The following is a 19329-nucleotide window of genomic DNA, read 5'->3' as shown; positions in this document are numbered from 1 at the left end:
CCTGTTGCTGAATGCACAGTGCTCCTGTACGTCGCATGAGTAGGGGAAGATGTTCATCCCAATTCCGTTGACTTTGATCCACGTAACACCGTATCATCTGCAATAATGTTCTATTGAATCTTTCCACTTGTCCGTTTGATGCTGGATAGTATGGTGTGGTCCGGGTCCTGGTGACTTGTAACAGGCGACAAACTTCGTTGAACAGTGAGCTCTCAAAGTTCCGTCCTTGGTCAGTGTTTCAAGGGGAACTGCAAACCGGGAAATAAAGTCAAACACCAATCTCTTTGCGGTTGTCTCAGCTCCTTGTTCTGGAATAGGGAATGCCTCTACCCAGCGGGTAAACTGGTCAATTATAACGAGATTGTAACGGTTGCCTGAATTAGATTCTGGAAATGTTCCTAGGACATCAAGGTGTAGTCAGTCCATAGGTGCTCCAGCCTGGTAGTTCTGGAGCAGTCCATAGGTGCTCCAGCCTGGTAGTTCTGGAGCTTGGCTCTTCCCATTGGACTGGTGATCTTACAGCAACTACACTGTGGACACGTCTTGATGAAAAGGCGTACATCATTTCCCATATTGTACCAGTTGTAACGACTGCGGAGGCGCATGAGTGTCTTTTCCTCCCCTGCATGACCTGCTTGTGCTGGATTATGACAGGCTTGGAGAATCTCATTCTTCAGGGAAGCAGGAACAAGTAAGCCCAGAGACATACCTCCAGTAATACTGTCCCAATGGTAGTATAGGATCCCATCTTTCATCTCCACTTGGGACCAACACAGCCAGTACTTGCGAATTGCTGGGCTCAGCATCATGACTTCTTCTTTTGCAGGCAAGGAACCATCAGACATCCATTTATGGAGAATTGAAAGGTCTGGGTGAGGTAACTGTTCTTCCCGGAGACTTTTGAGGTCCAGTGGTTGCAGCCAGTTTGTGGAAGGACCTGGATTGTTAGCACCTACTTCATTTACATGACTGGATGTGTTAGTGCAAATGCTTTCTTTCTGACAATCAATGGAGTGTGTGCGTCTTATCGCCAAGGGGATAACATCATCAACATCTTCCTCGAATCTGGCCCATTGATGGTACAGCTTTCGACAGAATGGACAGCCCTTGCACGGCAAGCTCTCCAGCTCTTTTCCTGCTTGATAACAGTCACAAGATCCCTCATCCAGTGCCCTTCGGGACAGTGCATCAGCATTGGCATGGTGTGTGCCTGCCCTATGCTCGATGACAAAGTTGTACTGGCTAAGTTCTTCAAGCCACCTAGCAAGTTGGCTTTCAGGTCTCTTAAACCTGTATAGCCAAGTTAGACTGCTGTGATCCGTCCTCAGTATGAAGTTAGACCCCAGCAAATAGTGGCGGAACTGTCTGGTAAATCTAACAAGAGCTAGGAGTTCTTTACGTGTGACACAGTACCGCTGATGTGCTGGTGTGAGGAGACAGCTGGAGAATGAGATAACCTTCTCTTCCCCCCACTGCAACTGTGAAATCACTGCTCCAATGCTCTGGTTTGATGCATCAGTGTCTAAGACAAACTCTCCTGATGTAATTGGGAAAACCAAGATGGGTGCAGTCGTGAGACTCCTTTTAAGATGTTCAAAAGCCTTTTTCTGCTCCTCTTCCCAGGAGAAGGGAGTCCCCTTTTTGATTAGCATTGTCAAGGGTGCAGTTATTTCAGCAAATTTGGCAACAAACCTCCTGTAATAATTGCAAAGACCCAGGAAAGACTGGAGTTCCTGGATGCTGGTTGGGGTCCTCCAGCCTTTAACATCATTAATGAGGGAAAGATTGGTCTTAATTCCTTGGCTGCTTACAATGTGACCCAGAAACACGACTTTGTCCTTTAACAGCTGGCATTTTGAGGGCTTTAGCTTGAGTCCATAGTCCTGCAACCTTTGAAAAAACTTTGCAAGGTGTTCAATACACTGTTCCACATCTTCACCAAAGATGATTATGTCATCCAGGTATTAGCAATGTGTCCCACTGCAATCCTCGTAGAACCAACTCCATTGCCCTCTGGAATGTGCTGGGTGCATTACACAATCCAAATGGCATTCTGGTGTACTCATATAATCCATACCTTGTCACAAAAGCAGTCTTAGATCTGTATTTTTTATTCATTTCAATCTGCCAGTATCCTGACTGAAGGTCAAGTGTCGAGAATGTCTTCGCACCACCCAGCACTTCCAGGCATTCCTCTATTTTTGGTAGGGGATACGCATCCTTAATTGCAAGATCATTAAGATGGTGATAATCTACGCACCAACGGACCCCGCCATCTTTCTTCCTTACGAGGACAATAGGGGATGCCCATTCAGAGTTTGAGGGGATCACAATACCTGCTTCAAGCTTTTTTTTTTTTATGTGTTTCCTCCTCATTCCAGAATCCTAAAGGGGTACGTCGCACTGGCTGTTGAACAGGCTTAGCCATTCCGGTATTAATGCTGTGCTGCAGAGCAGAGAACTTCACCAGATCATCATCAGTTGCTGCAAAAACTTATTAATGTTCATTCAGTAGATCTATTAACATCTCTTGCTGATGTTCCGTGAGTGTTTCACTTGCAGAAGTGAACAACTGTCTGAGGTGCTCTTGAAGGTCAAGGGCATTTGGTGACGACACCCTTCTCACATGGTGCTCATCCAAGGGCTCACTGTTAGGGTCTTGTAACACTGAGTCCCCACCTTTTGAGTAAAACTGTGCCTCGACTGGAACTGTATAGGCTCTCTCTCTCTCCTCTTGAGCATCAGGAAATGCTTCGATGAGCACCCCCAAACAGACTCCTCCTGATAAGGGTCTACTGGAATGATGTTGTGATGTTGCATAGCCTGACCGGAATCCTTTGTTCCATGTTTAGCATGATACTGCCTGTAGACACTCCATCGGCCAGGCTAACAGGCTCTAGAACAGCAGGGAGTTCTGGTTTTGGGTCATCTAGCACACCCCAAACTAAACACTCACACTCTGGTGGCACAGTGAAATCAGTCTCTAACATCACTCTTGAAATGGTGTAGTCTGGCCCTTTGCCTTCAGATATATAGGCTGGGATGAGCTCTGAGCCCATTAAAACTTTACCAGAGGCATGAATGGTAAAATCAGAAGCTTTTAAGAAATCCAAACCCAGGAGCAGGGCATCACGAATTGGTGCAATGCAAACTGTCCACTCTAACACTTTTGTGCCAATTCTGAATTCCACTTTCACTCCTCCTGTTGCTGACATCTCCATTCCAGTTTCTGCATTTTGGAGACACACCTTTTTCAGTCCTATAGGTGATTTTTCAGGTAATTTTCTGTATGTCTCTTCAGACATGATGGTGGCCTCGGCACCTGTGTCTTTAACTGCATTAACAGGTATGCCATCAACAGTGAGATCATTAAACTGGGCCCTCGAATCTCAACTCTGCTTACATGTACAATGAATGGATTTTGTTCTGCTTGCTCAGAGCGATTTTGACTTGGGGGGTCCATTTTGGTCACAGTATTTGCAGGGGGACTTGTAGATGGACTGGGGGACCGTGAGCAGTTTCTTTTGTAGTGCCCCTCCTCCCCACACTGAAAACATGGCCCACTAGCAGCTCTGGTGGGACTTTTATTCTGCTGTCTATATCTATTTGACTTGAAAGAAGTCTGAGCTGTGCGTCCCCTTTCTGACTGGACTGCCATATTGGAATTTGTCTGGTGGGTGGGTCTTACCGTAGAACGGAGAGCAGCAGAAGAGGGAGAAGGTAGACGGTATATGGCCAGTTGGAGCTTATCAACTTTATCCATGAGTGCTTGCAACTGGTGCTGAGTAACATAACCCTGTGACTGCACCCTACGTGACTGCAAGGCCTGTGGCTCCTCATCAGAGTCCATGTCTAGATCAGCCCAGGATACTCGACGTGTCTTCCCCCTCTGATCAAAATCTCGCTCGAGTGTCGCTTTGAAGTTGTGTTCATAAGATGAAACTAGCCTCTGTGCTTCATCCAGTGATACAGGGTCACGGTTCATAACTTCGTATGCCACTTTCTGGTTGCGCAGCCCATTGAGAAAAGCGTCAGCAGCAATTTGCTCCCTAAGCTCCACGTCAGCTCCAGGGTAAGCCAAAATTACTAGCCTGTGAACCTCTTCAGCAAACTCTGAAACAGTTTCTTTGGACTGACGCAGTTCCCCAAGTCTCCTCCGTGCTGTGGTGGGAGGCTCTTTTTGGCCAAATCGGAAAGCCAACTGTTCTTTCAGCGGAAGTAATCTTCACGGATGTGTTCAGGTAATGAGCATAAATATCTAACAGCAGTGCCCCTTAGACATTCATGCAGTTTATCCACTCTCTCTACTGCACTCCATCTATAAATGACAGCTCTGCGCTCAAAAGGAATGATAAAAGAGTCCCAGTTATCCTTACCATCATAAATGTCAAGTTTAGCTTTAGGTCCATCTGGAGCTCTACCATAAGGGGCTGTAAGATGATGGGTGGGCGTGCATGTGTGGGCCCAAGTTGGATGAGCTATTATAATGGCTGGGTCCCTGTGCACGGATTCTGGGTCTCACATCCGGGCCAGGTGTTGAGGAATTTGGACTAGCTGGGGTCCGTACATGTCTATCAATGACAACAAGCCCAGCAGCAAAAAGTTGTTCATCATCTGACGGCACCATTGCATCTCTATTTGTAACAAGTGTTCTATCTGGGGCAGATGAAAGTGTGGTAGTGTCATCATGTGGGTGTGAAACACATGTCACCTTTTTGGCATGGGGCTGCTGTGTGAGAGCTAACAAACAAGTCTCTGTTGCTTCCAGTATTTGAAGCAGAGGTGAAATGGCATTTTGAAGTTGCTTATTTTATTGTGACAGCACAGCCTGTAGCCAGTGTGGGGGGTCTGGGGCAGCTGAAGCTCCAAGTGAAACTTCTGGATCAGTTGAATCCATCTTATATTATAGTTTAAATCCAACTTGATTGGTCTGTTTAGTCAATGTTTTATTTATAATATTTATTTATTACTGTGGAAGTATATTATGCTCTGTGAATTGCAACGAGACATTTCAAGGCTGTTTCATTGTGCCTGTGAATCTTGGAAGGCAGCCAAATGCAACGCTTGATTTGGCAAACTTCCAGCGACACGCCTTTCAGGTGGTGGGTGGGGGGGGGGATTGCTGCTTTTTTCTCAGTGAATAAGCGGGTAATGCGCTGAATAAACGTGTCAATCAGTTTGTAATACTACTTCACAACGCCGTTTTGCAGATTATAATGTCAATAGAATCACAACGGATGTCCCAGCAGTTCATAACACTCACAATTCGCAGATGATTTTCTATCGAGCTCAACTTCTGATGCCACTTGTTGTGCTCTCGTCTGTAACGTAATTCTATCAGTGTCCATGTAGGCGTGGAGAGAAGCACACAACAAAGATAATCCGTTGAAGGAACTTTACTTAGTAAAGTATAGATTTAAAACAGTGGGGTTATGCTCTTGCCCAATAGAGATAGGTTTACTACAACCATCTGCACCAGAACCTGCGAGCATACTAACATAACAATCAGTAAAACTAGTCCCTGTGCAATGACGTAACAGCATCTAATTGGACAATACAGAACTCATTATAACATATAAAATAACTGTAACTAAACTTATATTTAATTAACTAACACTATAACAATACACTACAGTTCGGAAGTTTGTGGTCAGTACCATGTTTTACAAATAAATTAATGCTGCATTCATTTGGGAGGGTGCATTATATTTAAAAAAATGTAATAAATTATTTCTGTTTCAAATAAATGCTTTCCAGCTATCCATGTAGCTATCCATGTGTTGATTGGCTGAAAACCTCAAGCATGTTAGAGAAATGTTACGCCCCTCACCATACTGTGATGCCGTCTCCCGGCACGACCAGACAAAACCATTAAAACCCATTACAAACGAGGCATTTGTTGCATCCAGTAGTGACATAATTACTGATTATATTGACTTATATTGTGTTTTAACGTGTTGTGTTGCGCCTTGTAAACATAAAACTATGTTAGCATTTCAGATCAAATGACAAACAAGTGCTACTCTACACTGCTCAAAGCTCACGTTTGAATCCATCAGTGGAAAATTATTTAAATATGAAAACATACTTTCAGGTTGTGAGTCAGAACATTGTAGGTTCAGGAAACAGTCCTCCGATAAATGCATTGCACAAACACAAATATTTGGGTTGAACTGTTGTAGAACATTGTTGTAAATAAAACTTAACCACTGATATCTAGTTGAACAACTCTTTTGGAAGGTCAAACAAAGTAGTTTTGCTTTAACAACGAAACACTCTACGTGTCTCTACAACAGGGATCTCCAAACGGCTCCCGGAGAGCTACCTTCCTGCAGAATTCAGTTCCAACCCTGCTCCAACACACCTGTCTGTAATTACTTTATTATTGTGAACAATTGGGCGGTGACGGCCTTATGCAAATCTTCCCACACAGTAACATAGACATTTTGGGGGTGTGTTTAATTGAGGTGTTTTAGGAAAGCGTGGACAAATCTTACATTTTATAAAGAATATCTCTTTGGATTTGACATTTTATTCTTTGCAACTTCAGAGATCTTCTCTATTTAGAAACAACTTTCAACACTCCAAAGAGAAAAAAGAAAAACTTCAAATTGCATCATATGACCCTTTTAATCAAAGAATCTGATTTTTTTTAAATCTTGGTTTCTACAAAAATATTAAGCAGCCGGCACAGCTGTTTTCAAAATGTATAATACTTAAATGTATTATGTGACCCTGAAGATTAATGTTCACTGAAAATTCAGCTTTGCCATCACAGGAAAGATTGATTTAGAAAATTGAAATTGCAATAATATTTCACAATATTACTGTATTTTTTATCAATTAAGTACAGCATAAGAGACTAATTTGGTGTAAACAGGAGACTCCTCTTTAATAAATCTTGCCAACCCCAAACTTTTGGACGGTAATATAAATCATCCAATACAATCATACCCAGTACAGGTCACCAATATTGCATTTTAAAAATGTCAAAAAAACATCGAGGGATAAATGCACATTCTATGAGCCAGATACACCATTAAGGAAGTAATAAAGAACATGAAGGATAATACAGTGTCCCATGCGGTCACTAGGGGAATAAGCTTGTCCTCAGTCTGTGTCTCATCACCACAATGAAATAACATGAGCTAAATAAATGGGACTTGAAATTAGGAGTAAGCTGGGAGTAACTGTTGATGTTTCTTGCATGTCAGGCCTAGCTAGTGAGCTGAAGACAAAAGAAGAACTCATCACACTGTTAAGCATGGTGATCTTTACCAGCACATCACAACATGCTGCCACCAATAATGGACAGGTAACCATCTACCTAACACAGGGGTGTCAAACGAAATTCCTTTAGGACTGGAGCCCTGTAGAGTTTTGTTCCAACCCCACTCAAAAACACATAGAATTAGCATGTAGTTTTCAGATGAGCCTGAAGGGCTTGATTAGTTGGATCAGGTGTGTTTAATTAGGGTTGAATTTAAACTCTATAGGTTTCCGACCCTCCAGGAACTGAATTTGACTCCCATTTACACATCTTATCAAATATAAAAGCCCACTTTAAAAACATACTTTTTATATACTATTCTACTGTATTGAATGCAGGTTACCAGAAATACATTTCCATTAATTTTCCAGGCCTGTAAATCAAACGTTTATAATTCCAAACGTATTATATTGAATGCAGGTTACCAGAAATACAATAATTTACATGAAGTGTGTTACCTAATAGTTAGAAATCAGTTTACAAGTCATTACATAGCTTTATTGTGTTCACCGTTGATCTTGGTCTCTGTACTGTAGTTTGATTGGTGTGCATGGGTACCCAACACACCCTGCACCATGCGGTGCCCTCCACCAACAGATAAGGATGCTGTCACCATGGACATGATCATGGACACACTCCCTGATATCAGCCAGTCCTGTATGCAAATGGCCATCACGTGGCATTTGGGCAGAGCACAGCCAGATGCGGTGAGTCAATAGCACATCCTATCACAACTTCTACATTATTTATGATCATATGAAGTACATTGCATATGATGTACATCCTTATTTCTAACATCAGACTACATGCATCCAAAATATGTTTATTTCCATTAAGCATTCAAATTAATACACCTTTATTAAAGTATCAGACTGATGACTTCAACACGTTTCCTCTCTCTTCTTCAGATTCCATTGGGCCAGTATGTGGAACAGTACTTTACCGAGCCTGCTGCTTTGAAAGTGATTGATCAGTTCAGAAAGGAGCTGAAAGAACTGGAGGAGCATATAATAGCTCAGAATGAGGGACAAGAACTGCCGTACCTTTATCTGAGTCCAAGCCGCATAGAAAACAGCATCACCATTTAGAGAAAACTCTCATTCTAAATTAGAGTATGTGTCTGTGGAAATTTTTGTGAGTAGCTAAATCTTAAAATTAGCACACATTCAAATAACACCCAAAGTACCTTTCTGAGCTATAGCCGAGGCCAATACTTTTCTCCTGAATGGCATCCGTGACAGCAGAAATACTGTGACATAATTGCATAATTAATTTAGTCTGAAACTTTTTTTTTTTTTTTTTAAAGAATCAGGGCATTAGAGTTTGTTAACAGTATTTATTTTTACTTTTGAAAATTGTTAAAAATATAGATTTTTTTAACTTTCTTTCATAAGGCACTGTTTGGATGCTGCTGAACTGGTTTCTGTGGATTTTTACTAACCACTGTATTCTTTAATTAGTGTGGTAAGCTTCATTAAATGCACTTCATATATACTACATGTAAAGTCTGTTTCATTTTTTCATATTGTTTTTTTTTTTATATCATTTAAAAGCTTCAGTAGATAAAGTTTTGAAAGTCTCTAATTGTACATCTTAAAGATGGTCTCTAATTTTAGAACCATGTTAGCTGACAGACAAGGTCTATACTGATCAATTCCTATGTTGACAAATTGCACAGGCAGTTTTATTTTCAGTCATTTATTGTGAAAACAGAACCAATGTGACCATGTAAAATTCCATGTACTTCTGTAGTCTGTATATTCTATAGATGTTAAGTATAAATAAAATCACAATTAAAACATTTATCAGCAGTGCTTGGTAGGACCACAGATAAATGGAACTATGGAAGGTAATGAATTACCACATAATAATAATAATAATAATAATAATAATGGACATCTTATATTTTATGATAGGCTTAAAGATAGAAAGGCAATCAAGAAAATCCCAGTTAAATACATTCTTAATTATCTACATTCATTCGAGCATTATTACAAACACAACCAGGTAATTTAGAGGTAGAGTTATACTCCAATCACTAGATGGTACTAATGCACCAGATATTCCTTACGCTTGTTCAGGTGAACCTGATAAAATGACAAGAATCCTATGCCAACATGGGGGAAATTGAAGTCTTTCTCTGTGAAAGGTACATCCTCTTGTCATGTCCACTGTCTGATCACCCCGTTCTTTGGTGTGTGGGTGTGTTTCTGTTTATGTCTGCGTTTCGTATGCACATGGTGTTTTGTTTTGGTTTTGATCGTTCGTCTTGCACCTATCTTTGGCGTTCCTCCCTCCCCCTCATCACCACAGTTTCCGCTTCTAATTGTTTGACTCCGCTCACCTGAATTCAATGTCTGTTCATCTCTTGCTCTATTTATTCCCGTCTGTCGCACCTATCGGTGCCAGATCGTTGTTCGTCAATAATCCCCGTGTAACCACCTTGTCTGATCCTGTCGAGCCTTGTTCTGTCGTGCCATTGTTTGCTGCTATTGGTTTTGTTTGTTTTTCTATTTTTTCCACTCCCTTATTTCCTAGACCGGGCACCGGCATTTTTCAGAAGAGTTTTGTTTGCACTGTCGCTGACTCTCTCGTGGCTTCCTCCCCTCTCCGCTCTCATCGCGGCCGCGCCGTTGGGCGCCCCCTGCCGGGTGTTTTTGCAAGGACACTGAAGTCTCTTATTTTTCTGTTGGACATTCTTCCTTATTTCCCGGCCTGTTTATGTTCATTGGAGGAAGTTTTTTCTTTTTGTATTTTTGAATAAATTGGTCCCACACAGTAACCTGCATCTGTGTCCAGTTGTGTCCCTGACAGAACGATCTGGCCAAGATGGACACAGCAGGTACAGACTCTGTCAGAACCGCAGTCACCCAGCAGGGTGCTCTTTTGGGCCAACATGAAGCCAGACTCACGAATACCACAAGGGAGGTGGAGTTTTTAGCCAACCAAGTGGCTGAGCTGACCAGCCGGATCCAAGAGCTGCAACGAGAGGCTGCTCAGGGTGGTGCAGTTCACCACCTTTCTCGCCATGAGCCCGAGCCCCGATGCAATAACCCACCGCCCTATGATGGGGACCCCAATTCCTGCCGGGCCTTCTTGTCCCAGTGCTCTGTGGTGTTTGCCTTGCAGCCACGCACATACGCACTTGAGATGTCCAAAGTGGCTTTTGTTTTGACTCTTCTGACCGGCAAGGCCAGAGACTGGGGAACCTCCGTCTGGGAGACTAAAGCTCCCTGTTGTGCTTCTTTTAAAGATTTCCGCCAGGAGATTGAGAGACTATTTGACCGCTCTGCAAGAGGTCAGGAAGCCGCTGACCAGCTAGCACGGCTCCGTCAGGCGGGTCGCTCAGTGACGGACTATGCCATTCATTTTAAGACGCTTGCAGCGACCTGTGATTGGAATGAGGGGGCCTGTCGAGCTATGTTCCGTGCTGGGCTAGAGGATGACATCCAGGATGAGCTGGCCACTCAGGACCTGCCACGTGACTTTGATGATCTTGTTAACATGGCGTTGCGGATCGAGGGTCGCCTTCACCGCCGTCGTCAGCGCCTGGCAGTTCGTGTACCCTGGAGGACTGAGGAGTCGTCATCTGTCTCCCCCACGGAAACCACTGAGCCTGAGTCTATGCAGCTGGGGCGCCTTCGGCTCACTCCTCAACAAAAGCAGCAACGCCTCGCCCTGGGACTATGTCTATATTGTGGCAAATCAGGTCACTTCGCAGTGGGCTGTCCACTAAAAGTCAAGGCTCACCAGTAAAGAGGGGGATCCTGGTGAGCGCTATCCCTTTATTACATTCCCCCTCCTCTCGCACTCTCCTTCCTGTCTCTCTTCAGTTTGGTGATGTCCTTAACTCCTGTACAGCACTGGTTGACTCGGGAGCTGAGGGCAACTTTATGGAACTCTCTCTAGCCACCCGTTGGGGAATTCCTTCTATTCCTCTTCCCGAACCTATTCCTGCCCGTTCATTGAATGGCACTTTAATAACCACTGTCTCCTATGCCACTCCCCCTGTCAATCTTACAGTCTCGGGCAATCACCATGAGGTGACCACGCTGTACCTTCTTGAATCCCCGAGTCTTCCCATAGTTCTGGGGCACCCGTGGTTGGTGCAACATGGCCCTCACGTGGATTGGTCCAACAACTCTGTCCTGTCTTGGAGTAAGTTTTGTCTCGCGTCGTGTCTGGGTGCTGCCTCTTTTCCTGTGTCTGTGTGTCCTGTCTTGCAGGTGGAGGCGGCGGATTTGAAGGGGGTCCCGGTGGAGTACCACGACCTGTGCCAGGTGTTTAGTAAGTCCCGGGCCACCTCCTTACCTCCACATCGCCCTTATGATTGTGCCATTGAGCTCCTCCCAGGCACTTCTCCGCCCAAGGGTCACTTGTTTTCCCTTTCAGGTCCTGAAAGAGAGGCCATGGACAAATATATTAATGAATCCCTCAAAGCCGGCCTCATCCGACCATCTTCATCTCCTGCAGGTGATGGGTTCTTCTTTGTCAAGAAGAAGGACGGCTCCTTGCGTCCTTGTATAGATTATCGAGGCCTGAATGACATCACTATTAAAAACAGGTACCCCTTGCCTCTTATGTCATCTGCCTTTGAGTTATTGCAGGGAGCCAAGGTCTTCACCAAGCTAGACCTTCGGAATGCCTATCACCTTATTCGCATACGTGAGGGGGATGAGTGGAAGACAGCTTTCAACACACCCACGGGACACTTTGAGTACCGGGTCCTACCATTCGGTCTGACCAATGCCCCAGCTGTCTTCCAGGCCCTGGTTAATGACGTGTTGAGAGACATGGTGAATCGCTTTGTCTTCGTGTATCTTGATGATATCTTGATATTTTCCCCATCTCTGCAGGTACACACTCAGCATGTTCGCCAGGTGTTACAACGGCTGCTGGAGAACCAGCTCTATGTTAAGGCGGAGAAGTGCGTCTTCCACGCCCAGTCGGTTCCATTCCTGGGGTTCGTTGTTTCTGTGGGGGAGATCAAAGCCGACCCCTGTAAGGTAAGGGCCGTTGCCGAGTGGCCAGCTCCTGACTCTCGTAAAGCTCTGCAGCGGTTCCTGGGATTCGCCAACTTCTATCGGCGGTTCATCCGGAACTTCGGTCAGATTGCTGCACCTTTAACGGCACTCACCTCTCCCAAGGTACCGTTCAAGTGGAATACTGGGGCACAGGAGGCCTTTGATAGATTAAAGTCCCGTTTTATCTCTGCTCCTGTCTTGTCTATTCCAGACCCTGAACGTCAATTCATTGTTGAGGTGGATGCCTCCGATGTCGGAGTGGGCGCGGTCCTATCTCAGCGGTCGCACGAGGATGGAAAGGTGCATCCCTGCGCCTTCTTCTCTCACCGCCTGAGTCCCCCAGAACGGAATTACGACATAGGTAATCGGGAGTTGTTGGCGGTCAGACTGGCTTTTGGGGAGTGGCGTCACTGGTTGGAGGGCGCGGCTCAGCCCTTCCTGGTCTGGACGGATCACAAAAACCTCGAGTATGTCCGTTCGGCCAGGAGGCTGATCTCCCGACAGGCTCGCTGGGCCCTCTTCTTTGGCCGGTTCAATTTCACACTGTCCTACAGGCCCGGGTCAAAGAATGTTAAGCCTGATGCTCTTTCTCGTCTCTTCGAGGCTCCTGGGGGAGGGGAGTCAGCAGACACTATCTTGCCCAAAGCGGTGGTGGTGGCATCCCTCTCTTGGGACATCGAGAGACGAGTAAAGGGGGCCCTACTTAAGGGGCCTATGCCGAAGGGGGGCCCAGCGGGTAGTCTGTTTGTTCCCACCAAGTTGCGCTCTGAAGTCATCCAGTGGGGTCACTCGTCCAGGCTAGTCTGTCATCCAGGAGTCCGGAGGTCGCTGGCTGCCATCCGTCAGCGATTCTGGTGGCCATCCATGGCCAAGGATGTCAGGCAGTTCGTGGCTGCCTGCTCGGTGTGCGCTCAGAACAAGACTTCCAATGCGCCTCCCGTTGGTCTGCTCCACCCATTGCCCATCCCTTCCCGCCCCTGGTCACATTTGGCCCTTGATTTTGTCACTGGCCTTCCAGAATCCAAGGGTAACACCGTCATTCTTACGGTGGTGGACCGTTTCTCTAAAGCGGCCCATTTCATTCCCCTTCCCAAGCTCCCCTCAGCCAAAGAGACTGCTCAGGTGATGGTTGATCATGTATTCCGGATTCATGGCCTTCCGGTCAACGTGGTCTCTGATAGGGGTCCCCAGTTTGTCTCTCGGTTTTGGAGGGAGTTCTGTCGGCAGATCGGGGCCTCTACGAGTCTGTCTTCAGGATTCCATCCCCAGACCAACGGGCAGTCCGAGCGGGCAAACCAGGATTTGGAACGTACCCTTCGCTGCCTGGCATCCCACAATCCCGGCTCCTGGTGTCAACAGCTGTCCTGGGTAGAATACGCCCATAACTCCCTTCCTGTTTCTGCCACAGGTATGTCCCCATTCCAGTGTTCTGTCGGTTATCAACCTCCCTTGTTTCCCACACAGGAACCCGAGGCTGCGGTCCCGTCTGCTTTGGCCTTTGTCCGACGGTGTCGACGCACCTGGAAGAGGGCCAAGGCGGCCTTGGCCCAGGCTAATAGGCGGACTAAAGCAGCGGCCGACCGTCACCGAACTCCTGCTCCCCGCTATGTGTGTGGTCAAAGGGTATGGCTCTCCACCAAGGACCTGCCTCTCAGGGTAGCCTCACGCAAGTTGGCACCCAGGTTCATTGGCCCATACCGGATCACGAAGGTCCTGAGTCCGGCGGCGGTGCAGCTCAAGCTCCCTACCACGCTTGGTCGGGTGCACCCTGTTTTCAATGTTTCCAGGGTTAAACCTGTGTTCTACTCCCCTCTTGTTCCATCTGCCCCAACCCCCCCTCCCCCCCGTCTAGTGGATGGCTACCCGGTCTATACGGTGCGGAAGTTGCTAGATGTCCGACGTAGGGGTCGGGGCTTTCAATATCTTGTGGACTGGGAGGGCTATGGCCCAGAGGAGAGGAGCTGGGTCCCGGCCCGGGACATCTTGGATCGGACACTTGTCGAGGACTTCTACCGGCGACAAGGTGAGCCCCTTCCTGCAGCGCCTGGTGGCGTCCGTCGGAGGGGGGGTACTGTCATGTCCACTGTCTGATCACCCCGTTCTTTGGTGTGTGGGTGTGTTTCTGTTTATGTCTGCGTTTCGTATGCACATGGTGTTTTGTTTTGGTTTTGATCGTTCGTCTTGCACCTATCTTTGGCGTTCCTCCCTCCCCCTCATCACCACAGTTTCCGCTTCTAATTGTTTGACTCCGCTCACCTGAATTCAATGTCTGTTCATCTCTTGCTCTATTTATTCCCGTCTGTCGCACCTATCGGTGCCAGATCGTTGTTCGTCAATAATCCCCGTGTAACCACCTTGTCTGATCCCGTCGAGCCTTGTTCTGTCGTGCCATTGTTTGCTGCTATTGGTTTTGTTTGTTTTTCTATTTTTTCCACTCCCTTATTTCCTAGACCGGGCACCGGCATTTTTCAGAAGAGTTTTGTTTGCACTGTCGCTGACTCTCTCGTGGCTTCCTCCCCTCTCCGCTCTCATCGCGGCCGCGCCGTTGGGCGCCCCCTGCCGGGTGGTTTTGCAAGGACACTGAAGTCTCTTATTTTTCTGTTGGACATTCTTCCTTATTTCCCGGCCTGTTTATGTTCATTGGAGGAAGTTTTTTCTTTTTGTATTTTTGAATAAATTGGTCCCACACAGTAACCTGCATCTGTGTCCAGTTGTGTCCCTGACACCTCTATGAGCACGGCTGAATGTGTGGTGAAAAAAATCCCCAGCATTGCCTAAGAGAAATAAGACAGAAGAGGTTGATTACGGTGTAGGGCTGTATTTCTGCTAGTTTTCATATTCAGTGTCCCCACATCTTTATCATTTTGTTCCACTCATGACTTTTCAAGTAATTTGAGGTGACTGGATAAGGATTTTCAATATCAAAATTTTATATATAATGATAGGCCTCACAAAAAGCAATTTAAAAATAATTTAGCTATAATTATATTGACTATACATTTCCACTTTTCCAGGCCTGTAAATCTATTCTAGTTTTCCAGGACAATGGGAACTGTGGATTATTGTTGAGATTATGTGTGAAGGCAATTTATTTATTATTACAGCTCCCAAAAAAAGTAAGATATGCGTAGTGCATTTTAATGACATTTCAGCATGTACAAACCATGCATATAAAACACAAGAATAGTCACACAATAGAGAATATTTCATTTACCAGCATAATGACACCCCAAATGCTCAGGACCAGTCCACATGCTGCCAGTTTAGAACCGTAGAAAAGCAAAGAAGCCATTTCTATAATAGAAGCTTTTCAATTTTCAACTCTGAGATGCCAGAGGCCTGTTATCTGAACTTTTAGAAGTTAATTTAAGTTATTTTGACCTCGGTAAGATCGATGTCAAGTCAGTCACCGCCTCACCGATTAAATCAGCTGACTTTAGAGGAAGCAGAAATACAGTGACTGCAGATCGACTCGAGTGCAATGTCATAAAGAGTTTGAAACAAACTTTCATTCTCATTCATATTCAGAGTTCTGTCTGTTTACACCAATCTACCGCTATTCCAGTCATCTTTTGCTTGGTTTATAAGACCAGTTAAATTGATAAAATATGACACAGCAGCTTGATTGTTTTGAACATTGAAAGTTTATATTCCTTGAATTATGACGTCTTCAGCCGAACTGTTTTGCCGTCATAAGTGAGGCATATTTAGACTTGATGACATTTCACACCTAAACTCAAACGTTTTTTTTTTTTTTTCATATCAGAAACAGTCATTTTGTGTGAATTTTTGTCAGGAGTTACGTGGACAACATATTTGAAAGGATTTATTCACTAATCTTTCGTAACAATAACAAATGACTGAAACTGGACACCTAAAGTGTTTTGTTGTTGTTATTGTTGACTCTGTGCTCTTTCTCCTCCCTTCACGTTCTCTCCCCAAAACAAAACCTCGCCGAATTCCTTTAGATTTTGGCTGTCTGCGTTGAGAAATGTTTAGGGAACAAAATGTTGGATGGATTGAATAGATGAAAATCAATACGTTTATCCCTTTAAAGAACAAAGTGTAAGGAGCGGGAATGAGATAGAATATTCATCACCAGGAATGAAAAAGAGGGAAAAGAATAAAGAGGAAGAGGAGGAGGGCGCGTAACGGGACAGAACGGAAGAAAACAAGTTGTAAAGTCCAAGAAAACTATGGAATTGTATGCTTTTTGACAGCAGGGCATAATTTGCAAAACACATTACACCAAAAGAAGTAGCTATAGCCTACCTCTAAAAACTAAGCAAAACAGCAGTTTTTAAGATACATTGTGTCCAAACGTGCTAGAACACGGCTACATCTACATACTTTTAAATAAGTGGAATGTAGACTATACATTACGTACAATACGGAAATAGTTCATGTTTATGATTTAAAACTAATTTCCAAACCAGTCGGTATTTGTTAAGAATTAATGTTTCGGGATATTGCTTTTTCTGAGGTAATACAGTAGATTGCTCCTCATGTTCTGAATGTTGTAAAATTTCTACGAAAAACTGTTTCGTCCATATTCTGTGCAGAGATGTATAGTAACGAAGTAGAACTACTTCACTACTGTACTTAAGTACTAAAAGGCGGTATCTGTACTTTACTAGAGTATTATTTTTTTTCTCCTACTTCCACTTTTACTTCGGTACATATTTTCGCTGAGTTTAATACTTTTACTCCGATATTTTTTTTATGTGCTGCATCGTTACTCGTTACAATTATAATAATGTTACGAATCATTCCATTACAAACCACTGCCAGAACTGTAGATGGCATGTTTGATGAAGCTGGCACATCATTGAGCGAATCAAGCGAGACTGCGCGTGCTGACTGAACTGCTGAGAGAGATGAACACCGAGCCGATCCAGATAATGACTCGTTCACGAGTCAAGAACCGGTTGCATCGGTTTTCGGATGACCAGTAACGTTAGTTCTTTCTGACAGTTCGACTCAATAAACCAGTTGAAGAAAACAGTTCACCGATTCTTTTGCGCTCGATGCAATGGCGTCATTGGCGTTGACTGCACATGGCAGACATGGGGACTTGTGACTTGGTGACTTGGACTCGAGTCGACTCGAGTCGCTATTTTTAGGACTTGAGACTTGACTCGGACTTGGAAGTTAAAGACTCGGGACTTGACTTGACTTGAGACACGATGACTTGAATGACTTGAGTGTTAATCACATCATGTTTTCAGTTTGAATATAAAATATATAAATTATTTTTTTTAAATAAAGTTGATTACTCAGCTGGAGCGCAGGCTGAGAATAGCGTCGTGACTGGATCAGGACACTATCATCAGTCATGCCCTCTCTACCTTACACAGACCACGCCCACTTAAATCAGATATCACATCACATCAACATGTCAGCCTGAGAGGTACCGAGGGTCATCGCTTTTGTCTTCAATAGTTCGCGCCTAAAAACGCGTGGAAAACGCTAGTCGCGCCGCTTTCTCTTTCTTTCCAAAGCGCTCGGGCAGAAGTGCTCCTGGGGCGTCTGTCGTTGAGCTTTCAACGTTGATACGGGAAATGTTGAAGCTGATTGGTTAGTTATTGTCACATGAACTGCGGTGCGCTTGCGGCTCTCTGAAAAGTTTAGATGTTTTTAACTCGATGCGGTGCCGCGTCGTGAGCGCGTTGCTTCCATTATGAGCGCGCATACCGCGCGCCTACATTGGAAATAACGAACTTGCGCGCGCAAAAGACGTGATGTGAACGGCCCCTAATGATCCGCTAGCAGGCCGTCAAAAAAACGCATTCCAGGGGCGGCGCTAGGGCGGGGCTAAGGGGGCATAAGCCCCGAATATTTTGTTACCTTGTCTTTCTCATAGAGCAAAACAATTAATCAGAAAAACAAATGTAGCTGCCGCGATTACCCAATCATGAGAAGTGCATATTACACACACACATATATATATATATATATATATATATATATACATATATATATATATATATATATATATATATATATATATACCCAGACAGTACAGAATATAAATATGACGTATTTTAAGTTGTTTCATACTTTTTTGTTATGTACAGTACAGACCAAAAGTTTGGACACACCTTCTCATTCAAAGAGTTTTCTTTATTTTCTTGACTATGAAAATTGTAGAGTAACACTAAAGGCATCAAGGGCTATTTGACCAAGAAGGAGAGTGATGGGGTGCTGCGCCAGATGACCTGGCCTCCACAGTCACCGGACCTGAACCCAATCCAGATGGTTTAGGGGTGAGCTGGACCGCAGACAGAAGGCAAAAGAACCAACAAGTGCTAAGCATCTCTCGGGGAACTCCTTCAAGACTGTTGAAGACCATTTCAGGTGACGACCTCTTGAAGCTCATCAAGAGAAAGCCAAGAGTGTGCAAAGCAGTAATCAAAGCAAAAGGTGGCTACTTTGAAGAACCAAGAATATTACATATTTTCGGTTGTTTCACACTTTTTTGTTATGTATATAATTCCATATATAATTCCACATGTGTTAATTCATAGTTTTGATGCCTTCAGTGTAAATCTACAATTTTCATAGTCATGAAAATAAAGAAAACTCTTTGAATGAGAAGGTGTGTCCAAACTTTTGGTCTGTACTGTACATAACAAAAAAGTATGAAACAACTGAAAACACGTCATATTTATATTCTATACTCTGAGAGAGAGAGAGAGAGAGAGAGAGAGTGTGTGTGTGTGTGTAAGAGAGAGAGAGAGAGAGAGAGAGAGAGAGAGAGTGAGAGGAGAAATGTAACAAAGTTTAATGTTGTATGTAAACTGTGTTTGAGAGAGAGAGAGAGAGAGAGAGAGAGAGAGAGAGAGAGGTGTTCAGAGAGGAGTCTGTTGGATGTTTAGTTTTATGGACTCAATGTTGAAAATGTAAAACATTTCAAACACTGTTGGCAGAAGTGAAAAATAAATAATTTTAGGAAGTTACAATTTTGTTTGATTCCATGATGTATTTTACTGAACATGAGTATTTACAATGCAAATCCAAATTATTTTAATTTAC

General features: G+C 44.3%; 2 protein-coding genes across 3 annotated transcripts in view; one reads left to right on the top strand and one right to left on the bottom strand.

The window, feature by feature from the left end:
* LOC128017081 (polyunsaturated fatty acid 5-lipoxygenase) overlaps nucleotides 1-19329 on the top strand; it is a 129143-nt gene that overhangs the window by 9867 nt on the left and 99947 nt on the right. Inside the window, exons 13-15 of one of the 2 annotated variants that reach the window (XM_052602248.1) lie at nucleotides 7215-7315; nucleotides 7807-7977; nucleotides 8179-8767. The exons of the other annotated variant lie outside the window; for it this stretch is intronic. Of the exons in view, the coding sequence (XP_052458208.1) occupies nucleotides 7215-7315; nucleotides 7807-7977; nucleotides 8179-8358 (452 nt within the window). The 3' untranslated portion in view covers nucleotides 8359-8767. Of the gene's footprint in view, nucleotides 1-7214; nucleotides 7316-7806; nucleotides 7978-8178; nucleotides 8768-19329 lie in introns of those variants that run through there. 2 annotated transcript variants of the gene reach the window in all.
* On the bottom strand, nucleotides 8921-16008 carry LOC128017086 (ribonuclease kappa-A). Its single transcript, XM_052602258.1, has 3 exons — nucleotides 15509-16008; nucleotides 15021-15068; nucleotides 8921-9426 (listed from the first exon to the last, which is right to left on the bottom strand). The coding sequence occupies exons 1-3, from the start codon at nucleotides 15584-15586 to the stop codon at nucleotides 9319-9321; spliced, it is 234 nt and encodes a 77-aa protein (XP_052458218.1). The 5' UTR covers nucleotides 15587-16008; the 3' UTR covers nucleotides 8921-9318.

Source organism: Carassius gibelio, chromosome A7, assembly GCF_023724105.1.
Source record: "Carassius gibelio isolate Cgi1373 ecotype wild population from Czech Republic chromosome A7, carGib1.2-hapl.c, whole genome shotgun sequence".
NCBI lineage: Eukaryota > Metazoa > Chordata > Actinopteri > Cypriniformes > Cyprinidae > Carassius > Carassius gibelio.
Note: the sequence above shows the minus strand (reverse complement) of the source record. Positions and strands in the feature narration are given on the sequence as shown.

Bases quoted from the DNA above. Each gene is read 5' to 3' on its own strand.
- LOC128017086 (XM_052602258.1), bottom strand. From the start codon at position 15,586: ATGGCTTCTTTGCTTTTCTACGGTTCTAAACTGGCAGCATGTGGACTG. The intron at 15,069-15,508 runs GTAAATGAAATA...TATTTCTCTTAG, and splicing joins TTTGGGGTGTCATTATGCTG to GCAATGCTGGGGATTTTTTT. The intron at 9,427-15,020 runs GTGTCAGGGACA...ACATGACAAGAG, and splicing joins ATTCAGCCGTGCTCATAGAG to GATGTACCTTTCACAGAGAA.